At 45.2% G+C, this 20,146-nt stretch overlaps 1 protein-coding gene and 1 pseudogene across 1 annotated transcript; one reads left to right on the top strand and one right to left on the bottom strand.

The window, feature by feature from the left end:
* Positions 1-9,082: 9,082 nt before the first annotated feature.
* On the top strand, positions 9,083-10,124 carry LOC100061041 (replication factor C subunit 5 pseudogene; annotated as a pseudogene).
* A 6,541-nt stretch (positions 10,125-16,665) lies between these two features.
* LOC100067461 (lysine-specific demethylase 4D) lies at positions 16,666-18,528 on the bottom strand. Its single transcript, XM_005611792.3, has one exon. It carries the CDS (start codon positions 18,526-18,528, stop codon positions 16,666-16,668), a length of 1,863 nt encoding a protein of 620 aa, XP_005611849.2.
* Positions 18,529-20,146: the final 1,618 nt, after the last annotated feature.

Genomic DNA, 20,146 nt, shown 5'->3' with positions numbered 1-20,146 from the left:
AGAGAAGTCAAGCCCCATCGTATGGTAACTGGAGGGAGAGCGACACCACCAGCCAACACAGCCTGGACACTGACCTGTGACAAAGAGAAACAGAAACCATGGCCAAGAAGCCTGCACAGAGCCTTGTCACGTGTCCTGCTGGCTGGAATGAGGACTGGGGAATGGCGGGGGCGGGAGAGAAGAATGTGCCCCTTCGTGTCCCTTCGTACTTCCACTGGGCCTGAAGAGAAAGAAAACAAACCAGAACTCTCCCTGGCAGTTGCTGAAGAAGCTTAGCTCCGATCCACCCCTGCAGCCTAACTCCCCAGGGACCAAACGCTGGATGGCTGGTTCTCAACCTTGACTGCACATCGTGTCACCTCGGGAGCTTTAAACGTACTCCAGCCAATTAAAACGGAATTGGGGGGGCAGGGGGCAGGGGTCTAGGCATCAGTATATTTCAAAAGTGATTCCAAGGGGTTAAGAATCAGTGTGCTAGAGCAGAGCTTCTCAACCTTAAACTTGCCCATGACTTACCTGGGATCTAGTTAAAAATGCAGGTTCTGAGTCATACGTCTGGACAGGAGTCTGAGCTTCTGCATTTCTACCAAGTTCAAAGGTGACGTCCGTGCTGTGGGATCTGGATCATGCTTTGAGTGACAAGAAGCTACAGTCCTTTTCCTTTGTCATTTTCAAGGACTTTAGCAGGGAAGACTGCAGGTCTGTCACCTTGAACTCTGAAAGTAATAGCAATAAAAGTAATAATAATATTATTATTAAAATAATACAAAATAAGTGATAATAACGAAAACATCAGGAGTAGCAAGACTTTGTTGTGTGCTTTTTGCCAAATGCTATGCTGAAGTTACACTTGTTTTTAATATTTAACGAGAAGTTGCGAATTTATAGCTTGTTCTTACCTGGGGCTTGTATTAACTTGTTTGATATTCACAACCACCCTTATTGTTGGGGGTACGGTTATCACCGTTTGCATTTTAGGCAAGAGGAAGTTGAAGCACGTGGAGACACAGCAGCTCGCTCGTCCAGGTAACAGTTTATAAACACAGGGCTGAGGTTTGAGCTCAGGGTGTGTGCTGATAACCATTCTGCCACACTGTCCTCCAGTGAGCTGGGGACTCCGGGTGATGAGTCACTTGCCCACAGCCACACTAATAAACGGCAGAGCTGGGCTTCGAGTCTCCATCTGCTTGACTCTACAGACTGAGTTCTCAAAGGGGAAAATGCATGATGGCTAAAGTGCGAGTCAGGGTTCTCGGCACATTGTAGACACATAATATGGCGACTGTTCCCCTGCCTCTCTGATCTCATTTGGTTTTTCAGCTTTCTCCTGGAGTAGTCGGCGTGAACTTTAGACAAGCAGTTTGGGGTGTGTCTCAGTCTATTTGGGCTGTTATAACAAAATACTGTAAACTGAGTAGCTTAAACAACATTTCTTTCTAACAATTCTGGAGGCCGGAAGTCTGAGATCAGGGGCCAGCATGGTTGTATTCTTGGTGAGGGCCCATTTCCTGCTTTATAGACAGCCACTTTCTTGCTGCATCCTCAGAAGGTGGAGGGAGAAATCATTTCTCTCCTGTCTCTTCTTAGGCATTAAAGGCATTAATCCCACTTATGAGGGCTCCACCCTCATGACCTCATCACTTCCCAAAGGCCCACCTGCAAATATCGCCACATTGGGTACTAGAGTTCCAATATATGAATTTTAGGGGGACACATTCAATCCACAGCAGAGGGGAGATAGTGGGAAGACAGAATGGAACATAGGATGCGGAATTTAAATGACCCAGCTCCCTAAAGGGGCCAAGGCATATCATTGGCATGTGCAGAAGAAGGATGGATCTGACATAAGCCACCCTCACTTCCTAGAGTGAAGCAGCCAGGGGACATTCAAAGCCAGCCCCCACCCTCCTATAGAACTGGCAGGGAAGGAATATAGATGCCTGGAGCACCCATCATTCCCCACAAAGGTGGCATGTGTCCATTTGTCAGGCACGACTGAGAAAAATGACCAAGAAGATTGCCATGAGCCCAGGAAACAGCTCTGAGAGTCCCACAGGGCTTTGGCCCTGAATTTGAGGCTGACTGCTCCCAAGAAAAGGTACATTTCTCCAGGGGCCAGCCCGGTGGCGCAGGGGTTAAGTTCCCACACTCCACTTCGGCAACCGGGGTTCACCGGTTTGGATCCCTGTGTGGACCTACGCACCACTTGTCAAGCCATGCTGTGGCAGGCATCGTACATACAAAGTAGAGGAAGATGGGCACAGATATTAGCTCAGGGCCAGTCTTCCTCAGCAGAAAGAGGAGGATTGGCAGCAGATGTTAGCTCAGAGCTAATCTTCCTCAAAAAAAACAAAAAGGATACACTTCTCCAGGGGCTCCAAAACCCAGGGCTTGGGGAGAGCTTGGATATCGTCACAGTTGCTGAGGAGAAGCTGTTTTGTGGTGACACTGCCTGATTGCTTGTCTGTGTCTCCCAGTGGACTGTAAACTCCATATTATGTTATATCCTTAGCCCCCAGCACAGTGCCTGGCACAGCGAGGATGCTTAACAATATTTGTTGAGTGAATGAAAGAAGGTCTTGTATTGGAAAATGAGAAACAGTTTATTTTCTGGCTCTGCAAGTTATTTCAGGCCCCAACTTAGACTGGATGTCTCATTTAAAAGATAATTAGGGGCCAGCCTGGTGGCTGAGTGTTTAAGCTCACACACTCCGCTTTGGCGGCCCGGGGTTTTGCCAGTTTGGATCCTGGGCATGGACATAGCACCGTTCATCAGGCCATGCTGAGGCAGCGTCCCACATGGCACAACTAGAAGGACCTAAAACTAGAATATATGACTACGTACTAGGGGGCTTTGGGGAGAAGAAGAAGAAGAAGAAAATAAAGATTGGCAACAGATGTTAGCTCAGGTGCCAATCTTTAAAAAAAAAAGATAATTAATGTTGGGGCTGGCCTGGTGGCATAGTGGTTAAGTTTGTGTGCTCCACTTCAGTGGCCCAGGGTTTGCATGTTCAGATCCCGGGCAAGGACTTAGCACCCACTTGTCAAGTCACAGTGTGTCAGCATCCCACATGAAAAAATAGAGGAAGATTGGCACAGATGTTAGCTCAGCAACATTCTTCCTCAAGCAAAAAGAGGAAGACTGACAATAGGTGTTCGTTCAGGGCCAATCTTCCTCACCAAAAGAAAAAAGAAAGATAATATAAAAGCAATAATGCTATAATAAGGACTGTTCATTTATGATGTTTCTTATGACACTGTTTCTTATGATGCTAGCACTTTTTTCACTTCTATTGTTGGTTTCAAACCATTTATTCATTCGATCACCAATATGCATTGAGTCCTCACTCTACAGAGAAAACCAAGAAAGATAACAACAAATTGTATTAATCTGGTTTAATCCATGAGATAATCTATAGGCCAAATAAAGTGCTTAGGATCCTAGAGGGTCATATGCAACAATAGTCAAGGTAACCTCACAAGAGAGGGGAAGTTAAGCCACCTGCTTCCTAAGAAGTTTCTTAGGAAGGAGGAGCTTATTCAGTAGACCCTTGACATTCACAAGGAATGGATGCTGAGATCTTTGCAAATTCCTAATCCTAGCACTTTCCTAATATTATCCTTATCTGGAGGCAGGATTTTCCTGGGCACAGCCTCACACTCTGAATCTACCGCCTGTTCAACTCTCATCTCTGATCTCTCACCTACCAGCTGTTTTTCCTGAGAATTCCTGCTGTAGGCTCCCCAGGAGATAGGGGTCTCCTTCCTTCACGCTAACTTCACAGCCTCTGCATTCTTCAAACATGGGCCTCAGCAAAATTCCAAAATATTGACTGCATACCATTGATTTCAGGTTGCTCACAAACAGCTGAAACGGCTTTTTTCAACTTAGTGAATGCCGGGGATCTGCTGTGTCTGCTAGAGTCCCACCTAATTCAATCCAAATCCAAAGTGCCTACTATGAGTCAGACACATGTCACAGTGGCTGGGACAGCAGGGAATCAAAACATATAGCGCTCCTGCTCTCAGGATTGGCATCTGGGAGGAAAGACAGAGCGGTTTTCGGAGCTGGCTGTGAATTATGAGCACTTTCAAAGGCTCTGTGGACCTGAAATTCCTCCATCCCCAGCTTACCTAAACCACCAACCATTCCAATCACTCGGTGGTTTTCCAGAGGAGTAGGCACTAACCGAGTTAAGACACTATGTGCCTAGCCCCCAACCAGATCCCTGCCTTGGCTCCCGCTCTCTCACTCCTGCTCTCCAGCCAACTTGCTAATCTGTAAGCACATTAAGGATGTGCCCACCTCAGGGCATTTGCATGTGTTGTCCCTCTGCCTGTAATGATGCCCCCACTCCCAGGTCTACCTGGTACACTCCAAGACCACATGGCCAAGAGGCCTTCTCCGTCAAAGAAGCCATTTCCCACATCCCCAAAAGGCCGCCATATCAAATATAGCAGCCCTGTCACTCTCTACCCCCTTAACCTGCTGTGTTTTTCCTCATAGCCCTTACAATTCCGTGACATGTTACTATATGTCACTCTTTATAATGAGAATATGGGCTCCAGGAGAGTTGAAACTTTGCCTTTTTCACTCTTGTGTCCCCAATTCCAAGAACAGTGCCTGATACACAGTAAGTGCTCAGCAAACGTGCTGAATGAATGAATGAATGGGCCCTGAAATGCATAGACACGATGTGAATCTTCTGAGAAGGGGCTCTGAGGGAGGGGAAGAGAAAAGATGCCCTCTGAGGTCCCCAGGCCTGGATGCAGTCCTTTTTAGGTGGAGGGGCCCTGAGCAATCAGGCCACAAGGATACTAGAGGTGAGATAAGAAAATGCAGAAACCCAGCAACACAAATCTTACTTATTTGTGGGATGTCCCCTCCAACAATGACCCCCTTTCCCCACATTGCTCAGTTCTGCCCCGCCTCAATTCTCCCTGAAATTTTTTATCTCCATAACATCCACCAGTTGCTTAGGACAAGTGAGAAGGGTCTCACTCTCACCCCACAGTCACTGCAGGTCGGTGGCAATAAGGGACAACAAGAGCACATGAGGAATTTCAGCTTGAGAAGGTGGCGAGCAGACAGTGATGGGTGAGGCAGCTGGAGCAAAGGGCTGCTCCTGACCAGCGTTCTGTTCAACTCAGATTGGTTTCCTTTCCACTTATCTCTGTAGCCAATTCCCAGCAACTGTCTGTGGTTTCCTACTTTAAGTGATAAAAGGTAACACATACACTGGAGGGGAAAAGCAACTTCAAATCCGTATGTAGCCACAACCCAATGAAATAAATACTATGGTGAAGTTCTTTCTAAATTTCTGGAAAGGACTCCTTACATACACAAAAACTGAATTGGTGTAATGGTTAATCTTTACAAATAATTCAGTGTGGCCAGGTAGTCAGACAAATTCAAAACTGAAACTTTCGATAAATCTTAGAAGCGTCCCAAGGCCCGAACACCAGCCTCTACTAGTTGCATTCAAGTACAGCTTCTAATGTCCGTCTTACAAGTTTTGGCTTATAAGTAATAATGATAAAAGCTAATATTTATTTAGCACAAACTATGTTTGCACTGGTCTGATCTTGTTGTGTGTAAACTCTAGCACAGGTGCAATGTGGCTAGAAGCTCCTTTTGCCTAAATAGGGAAGTGGAGAGTTGGAGGAAAGGTTGATTTATTGAAAGATTACTCAACAAGTCAGTGTAGGAGTCTGAAGGAAGGTTGGGTCCTCCGGCTCCTGACTGTTTATGAAATCTTGACCTTGCCTTGGTAACATTGCAACAAGGCCAAACACGACAAGGAGTGGAATTTCAAATAAGCATGTGTGCCCCTTTGTTCAAATATGTGGTAGGTCATGAGAAAAAAGAACAGTTCTTTACCAGTAAAAATGACGGGTGGTAGTCAGTCTGGCAGTTTCTTACAAAACTAAATATGCTCTTACCGTATTCCAGCATTCATGCTCCTTGTTATTTACCCAAATGAGTTAAAAACTTACATCCACACAAAAACCTGCACGTGAATGTTAGCAGTAGTTTTATTCACAATTGCCAAAACTTGGAAGTAGGAAGTAACCAAGATGTCTGTCTTGGTAGGTGAGTAGATAAATAAATGGGGATATATCCAGACAATGGAATATTATTCAGCAATAAAAAGATATGAGCTATAAAGCCATAAGACATGGAGGAAACTTAAAGGCATATTACTGGGTAAAAGGAGTCAATCTGAAAAGACAGCATACTATATGATTCCAGCTATACGACATTATGGAAAAGGCAAAACTATGGAGACAGTAAAAAGATCAGTGGTTGCCAAGGCTTTGGGAGGAGGGAGAGACGAACAGGCAGAGCGCACAGGATTTTCAGGCAGTGAAACTATTCTGTGTGGTACTGTAGGAGTAGACACGTGTCATTATACACTTGTCAAACCATAGAATGTACAACACCAAGAGTGAACCGTAAGGTAAACTATGGACTTTGGGTGATAATGATGTGTCAGTGCGGGTTCATCAATTGTAACAAATGCACCACATTGGTGTGGGTGTGGTGGAGGAGGGTGGGGAGGGGTATGTGGGAATTCTCTGTACTTTTCACTTAATTTTGCTGTGAACTACTTTAAGAAATATAGTCTATTAAATTTTTAAAAAGTAACGGGTAAGCCTGTGGGGGTGGTGATGAGAACAAGAGTAGAACTGAGCATCATAGAGAGAATATGAGTACATCTTCTGGCCTTGTGCTTACGCTAGAGATGAGGAGAGTGTATGGATGTACATCCAAATTAATTGAGCACCTCCTACATGTCTGCCCATCACATTTACACCTACAATATCTTTACAAAACTCTTGCAGTGTAGTTTTGGCTCAGAGGAAATCAATGATTTTTTTGCTGAAGGTCACACAACCAGCAACTGACAAAGCACAGGTTCCAGTTTTGTTCTGCTGACTCTCAGTCCAGTTCTCCCCTCTGACTAACTGCTGGAAAGGTAAAAGTAGAGACTCCACAAAGGTTTGCTTTACGAAGCACATTACACTTCACCATCAACTTGGCACATGTGCATCCAGAGCAGGTATACCAATGGACTGAATTTGTGGATGGAGGGAAAACATAAAAACACATCCACAGCATCGTCATTTATTTATTTCACCATTAGAAGAAAAATAAGAGACTGCAGGGGAGGGGGCGCGGTGATAGGGAAGGAATAAAAATAAAGAATCATTATTACTATCCACAGTAACAGTCTTTCTAGAACTTCCCACATCAAGGACAAAAGGCCATTGGTAATGACCAGCAGAGTCAGACTTCCCAGGAGTCACCCTCTCTGTGATGGTGCAGAAGAAAACGATTTGTAGTTCAAGCCAGGCCAGGGAATATGGCCTCAGAGCCTGGCAACAATGCAGGGCAGGGAGTGGCTCAGACCCCAGAAATCTGGCTCAGTTGTCACGGGCAGCTTTGAAGCAGGCCTGGTGGCCCTGGGTTTACTGATGGGAGGACTGACGTGGCAAGAAGTGCAGAAATGCAGAGTGACAAGGGGAAGCAGTGGGAGAACTCAGAGGAGAAAGCTTTATGCTATCCAGGACTAGGGCTTCGTCACAATGCCTCTATTTTACAGCAGCCAATCTGAGGGTCCAGTTCAGCATCATGAACTCCCTTCATAATGCCCTTCGCTGCGTCGCTTAAACCCTTTTGACTTTTTATCTCAGGTGCTGAAAGATGTCCTGTGTAACTCCAGTTACTACAGAGTTTTCTCCACCCACAGGACTGATTGTCTTCCTTGGCCAACAGCAAAGTCTCAGGTCCCCACAGGTGTTATGTCACCCACTGTCCTAGGCCCATCTTACATCAGAAGCCCTAATAGGAGGCAGACAGAACTTATCCCACACAGCACCCTACAATGGGCATTTCCAAACACCAGAACCTCATTTCAAACCCGTGTTCCCAGGTGGTCTTTAAAGAAGTGATCAAGATGAAATGATAAATACTGTTAATTGAGCCCTTAGTATGTGGAAGCCACTGTTAAAAGATGGATTAATGCAGGCGCTGGCCCTGTGGCTGAGTGGTTAAGTTCGCGCGCTCCGCTGCAGGCGGCCCAGTATTTCCTTGGTTCAAATCCTGGGCACGGACATGGCACTGCTCATCAAACCACGCTGAGGCAGCGTCCCACATGCCACAACTAGAAGGACCCACAAAGAAGAATATACAACTATGTACTGGGGGGGCTTTGGGCAGAAAAAGGAAAAAATAAAAAAAAATCTTTAAAAAAAAAAAAGATGGATTAATGCATCAGCTCATGTGGTGCTTACAGCCGTCTGTGACGTGGGCATAGTATTCCCATTTTACAGATGAGCAATCTGAGGCTCTGAGAGAATGAATTAACTTGCTCAAGTTTCCATAAATTGTGGTAACAAAGTTAGGATTTGAACCTGCTTGATGCCAAACCTAATCCTTTTAAGCACAATAAACTCAGAGGTACAAATGAAATCAGGGACTTAGGCTACTGCCAGGGATCCAGAATTCAGTGGCGTTCAGCAGCATTTTTGGAGAGCCCTATCAGAAACATAAAGGTGTTTTGCAAACTCGGCTTTGGCCCAGAGCTCAAATGATTATTAACAGTGGCAAGTGTTTTCACACACAAGGCAACCAGGAAGAAGTGGGGAGAGACAGGAGGAAGCAAGGTCCAAAGGCCATCCAAGGACCCTTAGCCACAGAAGACTTAGCAAGATGACAGGTTGCATGGCTCTGGGATCCAGCTTTGTCCGGGGACTGGGCCTCAGCCTCCGGTCTGGAGCTATGCGTGCTGTGCCCACTGGGAGGTGCCTCTTGGCCTGGACCTGGACAGCTGCCTCCTGAGCCTCCTGTGCCCAAGGACAATGACCACTACCATGTCTGACAGTTGAGTGCAGCTTTGATTTAAAAAAATTTAATCACCAACATAAAAGGTAAAGATTTAAAAATTTTAAACTCCATTTCAAATGGTTCTTCACTTAATCTCTTTTACACGTTTTTTTAAAAATAAGAAACAGGGTAGCAAGGGTCCCCGTGCTAGATTGCAGCTGGTTGCCAAGCAGGCCCCTCTGGGGACAAGCCAACCCCAGCGGATCTGGTCACCTTCGTCTCCCCACCATGGAGACCTCCCCACACAAGCGGCAGCAGCAGCCACCCACAGCGATGGCCAAGATCAGGAACCCGCCCTGGGTTGAAAAATGCCAGCCACAGACACTGAATGATCTCATTCTCATCAGGACATTTTGAGTACTATTCAAGCTGCTGCACCTGCTTCTCTATGATCCTCCAGGGACAGGAAAGACATCCACCATCGTAGCCTGTGCTAAACAGCTGTACAAAGATAAAGAATTCAGCTCCATGGTCTTAGAGCTGAATGTTTCAGATGACCAAGGAATAGATATCATTTGGGGACTGATCCTGAGCTTTGCTAGCACAGGGACACTATTTAAGAAAGGCTTTCAAATAGTGATCTTGGATGAAGCTGATGCCATGAGTCAAGATGCCCAGAATGCCTTGAGGAGAGTGATTGAGAAATTTACTGAGAACACCAGATTTTGCCTCATTTGTAACTGTCTGTCAAAGATCATCCCGACCTTGCAGTCCCGATACACAAGGTTCTGATTTGCTCCCCTCACTCCTAAACTCATGGTTCCCTGCCTGGAACATGCTGTGGAAGCAGAGAAAGTTGGTCTAAGCGTAGACAGGATGAAAGCACTTGTAACTCTCTCCAGTGGAGACATGCGAAGGGCCCTGAACATTTTGCAGAGCACCAATATGGCCTTTGGAAAGGTGACAGAGGAGACTGTCTACACCAGCACAGGGCACTCACTCAAGTCAGACGTCACCAACATTCCAGACTGGGTGTTGAATCAAGACTTCACCACAGCCTACAGGAATGTTAGGGAGCTGAACACTCTGAGGGGCTTGGCGTTACGTGATATCCTGACAAAGATATACTTGCTTGTGCACAGTTGACTTTCCAACCTCAGTTTGAAAACATTTATGGACCAAAATGGCGGACATGGAGTACAAACTTTCTGTTGGCACCAACAAGAAGATTCAGCTGAGTTCCCTCATTGCTGCTTTTCCCGTCACTGGGTACCTGATTGTCACAGAGGCCTAGATGTTGAGACTCATTCGCTACAGTTGTCAAGCCCAGCAGTGACTGGAGAACGGGGGACCTGGTTACGGGATGGACTGCTGCCCAGAGCCAGAGAGTGAACCGCAGTCACCCCAAGTCTTGGAAAACTCTGATCCGGGCACGGGTGGGCAGGCGTTTAAAAAGCACCATGTTTATGGCTGTCTGCAGCAGGGATGTACAAGACAATTTTAACATACAACTCTCATTGCATTTTATAGGGGGGAAGAAAACAGCAAAACCTTTTTTTTCAGCCTTAAGGTTTTTACAGTTGCTTGGATGATAGGAAACTGACCTGCCCCATTTTGGTCTGGAACATAAGGCTTTCAAATCTAATATGGTCCGAGTGTCTTCCAACTCAAGGTAAACAGAACTCTCTAAAATTAAGTTTATAAATTTAATCTGTGGGATCATCTTTGTATGCAAATAGGTGTTAATAGAATTCTGGCCAAAACTATTATACTACTATAAAATGGACTCAATTCTCTTACTTTAAAAACTGGCCTTTTTATTTCTCCTCTTGAAGTAAAAGTGTTACCTAGCAGGTTCCTAATTGTGGTGTGGACAACAGAGAGAATTTTCACTTAGATTGTGCCATCGGGGGCCAGAAGTTATACAACACTCACTTGTTAACGCAGGGAGGGCCCGTGAGATTAAGCTGGACTCTGAACCTACGACTGCTGCGAGGATGAGGACTTGTGTGCAAATGTAGCCGTGTACTTCACAGCAATTTCGCTGCATTTATGATAGCAGTCTTCACAATAAAAATATAGTCGTTACAAAGTTGTCAAATTCTTATACTACCAAAAGGGAGAAGTCAGTTATTTCCATCATTCATATAGGACTCACTCCCCAAGGACAATAGCAAAGTTTGAAACCAATGTTGCCAACCCTCCTCTTTTTGCTTGAGGGAGATTGTCACTGAGCTAACAACACACCAATCTTCCTGAACTTTATGTGGGATGGCCCCACAGCATGACTGATGAGCGGTGCTACATCTGAGCCCGGGATCCAAACCTCCGAAGCCCCGGCCACCAAAATGTACCACGCTAACTTAACCACTTTGCCACCGGGCTGGCCCCCAGGAACATTTTCCAAGATCCAGAAACATGCGTTCCTCTTTGGCCTCACCCTCAGAATGAAGCAGCGCGGACTGAAGGTCTGGCTCCACGTGTCTCATCACAAACTGAATTCCCTCAGCACCATCCCTATCCAGTCCCTCGGCCTGCTCCAAAATCATTCCTGTCCAGCTCCCCTCTACTCCTTCAGTTTCCCATAAGATGAAAAGATTTTGCCTGAGAAAATGTGTCTCTAAAACATTTAACATGGCAGCACAACCAGAAGGACCCACAACTAGAATATACAACTATGTACTGGGGGGCTTTGGGGAGAAGAAGAAGAAGAAAAAAAAGAAGATTGGCAACAGATGTTAGCTCAGGTGCTAATCGTTAAAAAATTTTGAAAAAACAAAGGTCTCTTTACAGCAATTGCTAGAACAAAAAAGCTTTTAACATGACGACATAGCAATACCAGCTATCACTCATCTGACAATCTCTATTATCTATATGTGTACGTACATATATATATATATATCATTTTTAATCTAGGAAAAATGGAAACTCCATCTATCACAGTTTCCAATATAAAAATAAAAGATGTTCCTACTAGTGAAAAACAAATGTTTTAAACTTTTAACAGAGAAAGTTCTCCCTTTCTATCAACTTCGCACATTTAATAAGAAAAAACCCCAAAATAACACATAGCCTGTCTTGCACTAATCTGAAATCCTGGTTTCAAATGAGACCCTCCCAGTTCCTTATAGAGCTTTCTCACTGGAGCCATCCTCAGAGTGACAGGAAATGGGCTCACATAGGCCCATAACATTTTAAATCAATCAGCGCCATCTTCACCCAATCCCATGGCTCCTCGTTGTAATTCAAGATAGAACTAAACTTAAAATTAAAAGCCACGAGAAGGTTGGAAGGTGAGGATCCAGAGAAATTTTTAATCAGGGGAGAGAAAGATGAGAAACTCTAGCTAAATGATTCCACTTAATCATTGACTCAAGTAAATATGAATTGAGTGACTACAATGCTTGAGGTGTCAAGAGAGGTGAATGCAAAAATGAATCAAGACTTAGACTTTCCTGAAAAGATGTTTGTTTCCATGGGGAAGGTAAGACAAGTACAGAATTAGCACTAATCGATAAGTTGGATTTGAATACTGACCCCAATATTTACTAAACAGTGACCTTAAGTATTTTGTTCCCCTTTTCTATAATTCTGCTTCTTCCTCTATATAATGAGAATAGTCATAGTGTCCATCTCACAGGGTGATGTGTGTATCCAGTGAACTGCTGATCTTGATTTGTGGCATGGTTCCTGGCACATTATGGAAGTTCAGAGGATAGAGGTCTGGGACAATCAGGAAACCTTTATCAGTAATGAGGGGTCAAGGTCATCTGCCTAAAAATGAGAAGAATGATAAAATGGAAATTCTGGGAAAGGTAAAAAGTTTGAAATAGTGAGTGCGTGTGGTTGACCATTGACGTAAACAAGATCATATGAAAGATCGTACGAGAGTTTTCTTATATTGTTCAGCAAACTGCTGTCTTAGTTTTTCACCTCCTCGCCTTTCTTAAATGATCTTTTTCCCCACCCCAACTTAGTCACCCTTGTGATCTCACCTCGTCTGAAATCTTGATTTTGAGGAAACCTAGTCTTTAAGTATTGTTGACTGCTGTTACGAAACAAAAATTTAACTGAATAAATTTGAGGATCTAATCAGCTTTATTACCCAGTTCATGAACGGGGCAGCATCCCATATAGTAAACAGAAGGGAGCTCCCAGGAACTGTACGAAATGGAAGGTTTTTATAAGCAGAAAGGGGTGGAATGAGGAAGTAATAAAAACAAAGGGTGGATTGTGTAAAATTTGTGTAATGTTGAGAGCATGGCTATCTTGAGTTAATTAATAGGTGTCCTAACTTTCGAGTCCTGATGGCTGGCTTAGAAGGGTTTTGCATAAAACCTTACACACTGCACCCTCTTCTTTAACAGTGGGTTACATTTCTAAGCAGAACCATGCCACAACACAATCTTGAAATGTGCTGTATGCTGTCTAGATTGAAAGTGACACTGGCACCTTCCATTCAAATGTGCCTTTCTAGAGGGACTTTTCAAAAGGGAAAACTTCAAAAACACGGGATAGAAAAGTCACTGGAGAAATGGCCCAAGCAAGTGGAGGTTTCTGGGACACTCTTCATTGTCTTGTATGCATGTAGTGCCCCCTCATGGACAGCAGGGGCGCTCCTGCATGAACCAAACCCGGACAAGGGTTCCCCAGTGGACCTACACACCTCTCATCAAGCCATGCTGTGGCAGGCGTTCCACATATGAAATAGATGAAGGTGGGCACAGATGTTAGCTCAGGGCTAATCTTCCTCATAAAAAAAAAAGAATTTTTAACTTTCCAGGAAGAAGGATCTCTATATTTTCTGATTTTTAAAATTAATTTCTAGTTTTACTACATGATAATTAAGAAGTTTGATTTTTTCTTATTTTGGAATGTATTTTTATTTATTTATTATTCATTATTTTTTAATTGCAGTAACATTGGATTATAACATTATATAGCTTTCATATGTACATCGTAATATATTTCAAATTCTGTGTAGATTACATCATGTTCACCACCCAAAAACTAATCATAGTCCATCCCCTCACATGTGAGCCTAATCACCCCTTTTGCACCCCTCCCCCTTTTTGGAATTTATTGATGTTTTCTTTTCACCCTAATAATATTGTCAATTTTTGTGATTGATCCGTTGGCAATTGACAAAAAGGATTACACTCTATTGCCAAGTACATAAATTCTACTTATTGTTAATGCTGTTTAAGTTTTCTACATCCTTAAGTTTGTCCCTTTTCTGCGTCTTGCACTAAGTTAGGTAAAAGGGGGCTTCTGAACACCCAGTTCCACTGTGTGGGGAGCAGATTTCCCCACACCACCCACAGCAATGCTCAGGATACCAGCTGGGTGTCCTACAGTTCAACTGAATTCTGACACTATCTACCTAGAGATAGTGTCAGATCCCACAAGTTAAGGGCCCAGTCCTACAAGACTGCCCTCCTTGCCACCACCACTTCAGATGCCAATCACAAGCCCAGCTTGTTACCTGTACTTCTGGCCAATTGGCTATAAATCAGAAGTTCCCATGACCCCCCTCTCTGGGTTTGATTAATTTGCTGGAGTGGCTCACGGAACTCAGAAATCATTTTACTTACTAAAGTACCAGTTTATTGGTTTATTGTGAAAGGGTACAACTCAGGAACAGCCAGATGGAAGAGCTACATAAGGCAAGGTATGGGGTGAACGCTCTCCCAGCACCTCCTACGGAGGCTTCATTACGTAGGCGTGATCGATTCAACTACCAGCCCCTCTCCCCTCCCTGGAGGTCTGGGGTTGGGACTGAAAGTTCCAGCCCTCTAATCACATGGCTGGTTCTCCTACTGAGAGACCCGCATGCTCGGGTGAGGTCTAAAACCACCTCATTAACATAACAAAAGACAACTTTAGTACTCTCATCTCTTAGGAAATTCCAAGGATTTTAGGAGCTCTGTGTCTTCATCCCCGTTTCAGGCACGATAGACATTTCTTATTATAAATTACGGTATCACATAAGGTGACAAATTCTATCTTTGATGTGCTTCTTTCAACTTATTTTATTTACTATAATCTATACTTTATCAAAGTTACATGGATATTCAGGACTGCTATATTTTCATGGTGAAATTTAGCCTTCACAATTGTAAAGAGCCTTTCTATGTACCTTTGGGCCTCAATCGAGTCTGTCTGATATGAAAATCCACAACTCCTGCTTCCTATTTGTATTTTGCTTGGTGTAGTTTTGCTTGCTCTTTTAGCTTTTCTGAATCACTTTGTTTCAGACTGTTGAAAGATAAACTGAGGCATATTAAACATTTTAAGCATTTATTTAAGCAAAAATCGATTCGAATCATGCAGCATCCAATCTAGCATATAGAAAAAAAGCACAAAATGAAAGACTTTTATAGGCAGAAGGGAGCAGGAACAAGGAAGTTATACTAAGCAAAAAATTGGTTATTGCAACATAACTTTCCTTTAGGGGGCAATAGGAGTCTATTGGGCAGGTGACCTAACTAGCGCTGATCAGGTTGATGCGGGCTCGATGAGCCAGCCGAGGAGCTGAAAGAAAGATTTCTTGGACTCTCAAGGTCTGGTAGTAGTGCTCCTTTATTCAGAGAATAGCATAGAGTAGCACAGGGACAGGAACTATGGGCAGTGAAGAGCTGCAATGGGTTGAGGGTAGGGCTAGATTTATAAGGCATAGGCATGTGAGTTATTCCTTTACAAGACAAAGGAAAGATTATGTAAAAATAAAGTCTTAAAATGGTATCAGTGCAGGTGGGGTCTGGGTATTGGGTGGTCTTATAACTTTGGATACAAATCAGGTCAAATCAGGTCAGGACGCCCTATACTTCCCGGAGGATGATATAGACCGGTAAGTAGGGCAGGACGCCTTGGGCTTCTCTCCCTGGGGCAGCCTTGATCCTCATCAAGGTGATTCCTGATTGGCTGGTTTAAGATTCCATTTCTGGGAAAGCAGAAACTCCAATTAAGTTGCCTCCATTTGGTGATGTGGGGCTTAGTATAACTGACTCCATTTGAGGCCTATTGTCTTGTTTCTAACAAAATATCTCTCTTTTATATAATTCTGATTTTAAAAATATATTTTAATGATTTTACCTTTCTTTGCTTTGGAGATACACACTAGGGATAACAACTTCAATAAACATCAATAAAATTACAAATATCCCTGAGGCAGAACTGGCTGACAAACTCAATTGGGCACAAGGTCTAGTTTCAACATGAGCAGTGGCCTGAGTGATGGCCTGGGAGGAAGGGTGTGTCGGAGTTGCAGGACAATGAGAAGCTTGTGGGGCTCAGCTGTAGCTTTAGCAATGTCCACTGGAAGCCAGGTCAGTGACTCAGAGGCCCTGAAGCAACTTGGGGAAGAAAGGGGCTCAACCAGCTTCTCAGCATCATCCAATGTTGCCCCAAATTACTGTGGGGGCTATTGGCAGACCACTGCAAGGGAGGTATCCTGAGGGGACATCAGAAACAAGCAGTGTCCATGGCATCTAGGTCAAGACAAAGGCCAAAGGCCCATCAAGGTTCAGGAGTGGGCTAAGGAAAGGTACTACAAGGTGCTATGGCAGCTGGTCAGATGGAGAAGTCCACTTCAGTGGCTATTAGGAGCCCTGGTTGTCACAGTAGGACAAAGCATCTGAAGCTTGGGAAACGTGTCATTTCCAGGAGATGAAGTGTCTCCACTGGGAACAGACCCAGCCCAGATTGTTGCCTGGCTGGGAGCTTCTGTGGCTTCTGGGGTTGAGGGTCAGATACAGCCACATTCTGCGAAACCTTCAATACCCTTGGGCTGAGAGGCTAAAGACCATCCATTGGTGGTGAACATGTTCCAGGATTCAAGACATGCAGCTGCCTCTAGCTTGAGCCCAGAGGGGATCACAGTCAGAGCGGCAAAAGATTCTGGGAATTGCAACTGGGGCCGGGAACATAGAGGCGTAAGAGTGGTCCATCCTTACAACCTCAGAGAGGCTCATAGGAGCCTTCCACTCCGCAGCAGCATGCCTAGGGAACCTTCTCAGAGTCCCAATGAGCTTGGGAGGAGTTAGTGGGACACAATCAGGGAGACTGACAGTAATATTCTCCAGGGATAGCAGGCACCGCCCAGGGTGCATCGGCTCATCCGGATCTAATGGGGGCCCCAAGGGTTGAAGATCAGGGGCACAGCAGCACCCGGAAGCCTTAGCAGGATGCTTGGGCCCAGGGCTCAGCGCTGTAGGGTTGTCCATTGAGGATCCATCCGCAGGCAGGGGCTGAGCCTCGGGCTCCGGAGCTGTGTCCTCCAGAAGGCGCCTCTTGGCCGGGACCTGAACAATGGGCTCCCGAGCGCCCTGTTCCCGAGGACGACGACCGCGACCTCGTCTGCCAGTTGAGGGGTGGACATCCCTGGCAGACTGCCCCAGGCTCGGCGGCGGGGCTGGGCCGGGCTTTGGGCAAGTGCGGGCGGCGGTGGCCCAGGGCTGGGCGGCAGAGGAAGAAGCGCGGGCCGGCGAGGGGCGCGGGGATGCCCGGCGCCCAGGGGCGCGGCGGAGGGGCCCACCGCCCGCAGCCACAGCCGGGCCCGGGGCCCGGCGGACCGGGAGGTGCCTCAGGCCCAGCGCCGCTCTCCCGGGCGCCCGGCCCTCCCTCCAGGCGCTCAGCTCCTGGCTGCCCGGCGCCGTGGGCTCCGTGTGGTCCAGCACAGCCCGGTCCTGCCCGCGTTTCCACAGCTCGTAGCGCGCCGGTTGCAGGATGCGCACGAAGGCATCCATGGAAAAGCTGACCCTGGCCTCCCCGCAGCTGCACTGAGAGGCCGCTTTGCCATAATCGATCCACCGCGGGGTGGCGAAATTGACGGCTTCGGCGCAGTTGAAGCCGTGGTTGAAGCCAGCGTGGTAGCCATAGGGAAAGGTCACCATGAACTCTCCAGCCTCCTGAGTGATCCGACTGAAGGGGATCCCGTTGTCCTTGAGGACAGTGGGCGAGATGAGAGCCACCTTGTGCCGCATGAAGGCCTCACAGCTCCGGGAACTGCCCGGGAACAGCTGCCTGGCCAGGCATTCCAGGCGCTGGCCGTGCTCTGGGGGCACCGCGTACCAAGTTTTGGGCTCCCCGAAGTGCAGGTAGTTGATGCTGTAGAGGTCCATGTCCTCCGTGTGCCAAGCGAACGTGGTCTTCCACATGCCAAAGTACAGGTAGGGTGTGTTGACGCCTTGGATGACCACTCCACACTCCCGCTCCAACAGGTCCTGAATGGTTCCTAGGTGTCCCAGGTTCCATTGTTCGGTGTTTTCATCAAATAAGGAGCCACTGATGTCAGCACCATAGATGGGTGAATCATAGAGGCGGGTTTTCCAATATTTTCTTTCTAAATCCTCAAAATCTGAGTGTGGTGGGGTCTGATACCTGTCACTGTTTGCCAAGTGGCGGTACTCCCCCACGGTCATGGCTTTTTTCCTTTTGTGGTATTGAGTAAACACACCTGCCCGCCCAGAGGCCACCTGCTGGAGGGGAGTGGCTATTAAGATGTCATCGATATCATCGTAGGTCTGTCTGGCTTTCCATCCTTTTGGTGGAATTACCTTGGCTAGGCCAGCTCGGTGTGCGCCCTGGGATTCCATGTAAGCAATATACTTGTTGAAATCTTTAAATTCTTCCACGGTTGGGTAGAAGTTCATGATTGTGCAACTTGGGTTCTGGGTACCACAGTGCTGAGACTTCATGGCTCCAATATAGTAAGCAGACGACTCTCAGGTTCTTAGGTATGTTTAGATATCTGAGAATGCTAGGGAGTAACGTCTTCTCTGTTTCTTTATTAAAAAAAAAAAAAAAAAAATCTGGTCTATCTGTAAGGCAGTAACTGAGACTTCAACTTTTAAGCAGATAAAGTGGTATCTTTCCAGGCTTGCCTGTTCACCAGGGGGACTCCACTCTGGTTAGCCTTTTGGGCCCAAAGGAAATAGAGTATTTCCCAGTGGAGCAGGCACTCTGAGCCAAGTCCTATCTCAGCCGGCAGTTCTGGGAGGTTCCTCCGCTGGTGGTGTAAGGGTCTCGGAGCCCTCTCCTGGCCCACAGTCTTGAGTGCATGGGTGGCTCCTCACCCTGCTGCAGCAGAAAGTCTCTTCAGGGAAGTTTGAAATGTAAACCTAGAGAGAAGAATACAGAATACGTGAAAATAAGTGAACGACAAAAGAAACACTGATTTAGCATCAAGTTAAAATTGGTACAGCAATATTAATTGCAAAATTAGAATTTAAGGGCAAAAAGTGCAGTTGGTAGGAATGCAAACTGGTGCAGCCAGTGTGGAAAACAGTATGGAGGTTCCTCACAAAATTAAAAGCAGAACTACCATTTAAGCAATTCCATCTCTGGGTATGTGTCCAGAGGAAATGAAAACAGAATATTGAAAGATATCTGCACTCCCATGTTCACTGAAGCATTACTCACAACAGCCAAGACATGGAAACAGCCTAAGTATCCATCAACAGATGAATGGATAAAGAAGATGTGGTATACATACACAACGGAATATTATTCAGCCATGAGAAAGAAGGAAATCCTGCCATTTGCAAAAACATGGAGGGAACTCTAGGGCATTATGCTAAGTGAAATAAGTCAGACAGAGAAAGACAAATACTGCATGGCATCACTCATATGCAGAATTTTTTTAAAAAATTGAGACTGATAGATACAGAGTAGAAAAGTGGTTGCCACGGCTGGTGGGTGGAGGAAAGGGAGAGCTTGGTAAAAGGGCACAAACTTTCAACTATAAAATGAATAAGGTCTGAAGATCTAATGTATAACCGGGTGACTATAGTTGATAACACTGTATTGTCTAATTGAAATTTTCTAAGGGAGTAGAACTTAAATGTTCTCACCAAAAAAAAAAAAAAAGATAAACATGTGAGCTGATTGCTGTTAGTTAAGTAAATGGGAGGAATCTTGTCACAATGGATACATATATCAAATCCCCACAAAGTTCACTTTCAATATTTTACAATTTCATATGTCAATTATACCTCTACAAAGCTAAAATTTTTTAAATAAGAATTTTAAGGCAAATCATAAGACAGAAAAAGAAGAACATCTAACTGAACTTGCTTAATGCAAGTTTGTAAATAAATGAGTAAAGCGATCAACTGAAGAGACTGGATGAATTAACCTCAAAGACAAATTAAGGAAAGAAAAGAAAGACATAAGCTGAAATGATTGCAAAAGAAAACCTAACACACAGTAGAAATGATGACTCAAACCAAAACCTGATTCTTAGGAAAGATCATTGGAAGGTAGAAGACATAAGCATGAGGAGAAAAGAGAGAAAAATACAAATAAACCACATTA

The sequence above is a fragment of the Equus caballus genome, chromosome 7, assembly GCF_041296265.1.
Source record: "Equus caballus isolate H_3958 breed thoroughbred chromosome 7, TB-T2T, whole genome shotgun sequence".
In the NCBI taxonomy this organism is placed as follows: Eukaryota; Metazoa; Chordata; class Mammalia; order Perissodactyla; family Equidae; genus Equus; species Equus caballus.
This window is presented reverse-complemented; position numbering and strand designations above follow the sequence as displayed.

Bases quoted from the DNA above. Each gene is read 5' to 3' on its own strand.
- LOC100067461 (XM_005611792.3), bottom strand. From the start codon at position 18,528: ATGAAGTCTCAGCACTGTGGTACCCAGAACCCAAGTTGCACAATCATG.